The sequence below is a fragment of the Fulmarus glacialis genome, unplaced genomic scaffold (assembly GCF_000690835.1).
Source record: "Fulmarus glacialis isolate BGI_N327 unplaced genomic scaffold, ASM69083v1 scaffold14991, whole genome shotgun sequence".
NCBI classification, from domain to species: domain Eukaryota; kingdom Metazoa; phylum Chordata; class Aves; order Procellariiformes; family Procellariidae; genus Fulmarus; species Fulmarus glacialis.
In genome coordinates, this window is record NW_009194803.1 from 27,978 (window position 1) to 32,156 (window position 4,179).

At 34.3% G+C, this 4,179-nt stretch overlaps 1 protein-coding gene across 1 annotated transcript in view; it reads left to right on the forward strand.

Annotated features, from left to right (window-relative positions):
- Positions 1-3,635, forward strand: part of LOC104084156 (S phase cyclin A-associated protein in the endoplasmic reticulum-like) — a 29,797-nt gene extending 26,162 nt beyond the window's left edge. Inside the window, exons 5-6 of the mRNA XM_009587891.1 lie at positions 2,018-2,118; positions 3,465-3,635. Coding sequence (XP_009586186.1) covers positions 2,018-2,118; positions 3,465-3,600 — 237 coding nt within the window. The 3' untranslated portion in view covers positions 3,601-3,635. The remainder of the gene's footprint in view (positions 1-2,017; positions 2,119-3,464) is intronic.
- The last annotated feature ends 544 nt before the right edge of the window (positions 3,636-4,179 follow it).

Consider the following 4,179-nt stretch of genomic DNA (forward strand, 5'->3'; position numbering starts at 1 on the left):
AGTAAAGAATTTGCAAAACAGCAATGCTTTGTCATTAGTGTTTTTCCTTATACCATAAGATTATGTCTACATTTTAAACTCCGCATGTGAAGCTGATGTAAGTTTTTATAGAATTCAGGTTTCATTTATGGGTTTCTATTATTTTCAGCATGTTGTCATCATAAAGTACAGTATACATTTTTCTTGTCTTTGAAAGAGCAGTTATGAAAGCTTCTATTTCTGATTGACGTGATCTCGAACTATCTCCTTTAGAAATGCATTAACATGCTTTGTTGGGTGATAATCAACTCTGCTGAGAAGGTGCCTTATGCGTGTTGGCTGTGATGGGCTGTGTGGTTTTTGTCACATTCAGTAAATGATTTTTGAGTTTATATGTGGAGTATAAGTGATTTCCTATCTTCCTGCATGGTAAAGAATTGCTCCTTTCTCTACCAGTGACAGTAGATAACTATAGTTTGCTCAAGGAACAAAGCTAAGAGTTTAATCATATGGTCTTTTGCTCTGCTGTGAAAAATGGCAGTATTGTCCGAGTAAAGACTGCAGGATCCCAACTTACGTTTTAATGTTTTATTGTTTCTGTATGTAATCTGACCTTACTATACTTACTACACTTGCACATTTGACCAAACTGGAAATCAGTAGACACAGTGAATAATTTCTCAAAGTTAAGGATATTTTTATCAGAAACAAATCTTTTGGTTCCTTACTGTTCAGCCACTGGCATTTTATCTGTGAATTTCTTCTTGATGAAGTCAAGTTAATTTTATATGTCTTTTCATAACAGTTAATTTTACTTGTTAGAGACCAACATATAATTTACAAGATTCTAACTTCTTAATCAAGATTTTGCAATATTTTGAATAAAACTCCAGCACATTTCTGACAGTATGTTTAATCCTACCCAGAAATTATGGGATGGACTAGGTTGCTCTTAAGATCCCTCCCAGTTGTATTCATGTTCATGAGTACAGCTTTCAGTGATTAATTCACATAAAAATGCATAAATTCTTCGGCAACTCCATTTCTTCCATTACTTCAAAAGTAATTTTTAAAATAGTAAAAAATGAATTGGTTTGTAATGGTCAAGAAGTATAAGCTGGGTATTGGAGTTGTAAGGTCTGGACGTGTAATTATTCCATAGACAAGGATGTGACTTTTTTTTCATTTGTTAAAATGTGCTAATCAGAGAAGAGAATGTAAACTTTGCATCTTGCAGCTTATCTTGTTTATTTTCCAGTAAGTTTATGTCAAACATGATGACTTTATAAAACAAGTGTTAATGCTGTGGTCTTTCACTTTTTTGCCTCTCAAAATATCACCATGAGATTTTTTTTGATTAAAAGCTGCTTTATTAGTACAATAGTGCTGATAATCTCACGTGACAATAGAACGGCTGTCATTAATCTGGACAAGTAGAGGCAGACATCATTTGAAAGTTCTGCACACTTGAAAGTCCATAGGAACAGGATACAGTTTGATGAACTTCAGAGGCAATTTTCTAATGCAGGGATCCCAGGATTCTCCAGAAGGAATTCCCTCCATCTGATGCAGTTGTCTTTGTGTAGCTTTGTGTATTTTTACTTCATAAACAGATTAATCGTGACATTTTTAGTCTCCCACAGGTCTATCAGGTTTTACAGACAGTTTTGCTTATTTGATGAAGTATGCCCAGCATGTTTTAAAAGATAACAACTCTGACAAAAAAATCCTGAAACAGTGATACTTATGTATGTTAGGAATCATGTTCTTGCCGAATTTTGCTATTTTGTCCTTAGACATTGGTGCTTGCAGAGATCTTGGAAAACGTGCATGTTTTTTGATAGAATAAATGTTTTGATGTTTGTTCACATAAAAATCTTAACTGTCTGGGCTTTTTTGTTTTCAGGGTTTTTCTTGGTTTTATTTTTTATGAGAGTGCTACAGACAAGTAAATTTCCTACTTTCTTTTCAGTTCCTTTATTGGGGTGGGGGGAATTGTTTTTTAAACACAAAGGTTGATGTAATGGTTGCTTTTCAGGAAGTCCTGATGATGCTTGATAACTATGTAAGGGACTTCAAAGCATTGATTGACTGGATACAGCTACAGGAGAAGCTAGAAAAAGCTGATGCTCAAAGCAGGTAATTAGACTTATTTTTTTATTAATCTACATCCAAATACTGTCTCATAGTAAACTTCATTTTGTAGCAGAGATTCAGCAAATAGAACCAATTTTAATATCTGCTCTGGGGCATCAAGTAGGAAATCTTCCTTTTGGAGAGAATTGATGTGAGGACATAGAGAGGATTTTATCCTCCTGGTAATGTTATCAGTGAACAGCTGTGCTGGAAATAGTAAAGGGTTTGGAAGTATAGTATCAGAAAGGTAAAACTGATTATGTCATTGTAATTTGTGCCTAGTGTTGAATTTGTGCCTTGGTGCCTTAGTTTTAGCTTTGAGAGGTTTTGCTGGTATAATTTGTGCCTGTAGAAGATGGGAGACCTGTAGTATGTGTGGAGTGATACACTGTAGTTCTTTGGTTTTCCTTTGTTAGGTAGTAAGTTCAGTCACTCATCTGCCTAGGTAGAGACAAAAAGTAGACCAAATGTGACAAAGTGGTTTTATTAGTTGATTATAGGTTGTTAATCCTGCCAGCAGTACTGGAACCAGTTAAAAAATAACTTATGTAAGTGCTTTTCTGAATCTGTCTTCATCAGCAGTGGGTTCTACGAGTTTGATTTTGTTTTTAATTGCCAGTGTAATTTTCATGTGAGCAGATAGTTTCAGCAGCAAGAGTTAAAAATAAAAAAGAAAATAGCATCAGCTTGAAGGAGATGCATAATGAAACTGCTACCCTGGCTTCCACCTCGAAGTGTGTCTGTTTGGATGAGAACATTTTATCTTAGTGGCAGTTAACTTAAATCAACCTGTTCAATTATCTTTGCAAGTACACATTTATCAGTAAATGTTACTGCTGACAAAGTTTGGTACGTCCGTAGTATAATAGAAGGAGTGGAAGGTGATATATTTGGTTAGTTCTGAAGTTTTTTATATACTGGAGATCTTTGATACCTGTATTAATCAGAGCAGCATTTAAACTGTATTGAATGCTCTGTTACACAGGATAGGAAAACCTAAGATACCTTAAATGGTTGTGGCCTTTTATGTGCATTGTTATTGTCACTAGCACTAGAGGATATTTCCAGTCCTACCCCTGATCCTTTCCTTTTAACTGGTTGGTTTGATGTTTGGTCCCACGCTGACATTTAAAATAAGCATGTAGTCTTGAGAGTATGTGTTATTTTTGATATGAGTCTGGCTAATGCGGTTTGGAGTTGGTGTAGAAACAATTGCTAAGATGTATGATTAAATTCAGCAGTATTCATTAATACTTTAAAGCATTTGTCGGTGCTGTTTTTCGTTTAAGGTCATAGAGGAATAATTATTGCAAATTTTATTTTTAAACTTTTCTTTCCTGAATTTGCAGACCTACTTCATTAGCCTGGGAAGTAAAGAAAATGTCTCCAGGACGCCATGTGATTCCAAGTCCATCAACCGATAGAATTAGTGTGACATCAAATGCTCGAAGAAGTTTAAATTTTGGGTATGAAACCAGATCATAAGTTTATTAAAGCTAAAATAAGGTTTCATTTGAAGCAGAGTTCATGAATAAACTATGTTTCTGTAGTAATCAATATATTGTTTTGCTGTTTTTATTCAGTCATATATGCAGTTATTTGCATTCGTGAAAGAAAAGCACACCGTCTGTAAAAGAAAATCCTATCAAGGACTTAGTTTTTTACTTCTTTATCTATTTAATTCCTGGTCATTCCAAAGACTTGAAGATAAAATACAGTTAGTGTATTTCATGTTACCTGTTTAATACTCTTTTCCCACTACAAAACAAAGGTCAAAATGTCTGTAACTGGCATTTTAAAATTGCCAGTGTATGCAATGCAAATGGCCAGCTGAGTGTGCAAAAGTAAATATAAGTCAAAAAGAGTGAATGTAAAGTGAGATTCTCATGAATAGCAAAACTGATACTAGTTTAAATATAGAGCATATTATATACTACAATAAAGCATCTTTTACTTGTTAAAATGAAGATGGCTGTTTGAAAACAGTTCAACAAAAATGTGTATAAACACCATTTTAGAGCAGCACTGTCTAGTGCTGTTTCAGTTCTGGAGAGCACGTATGTA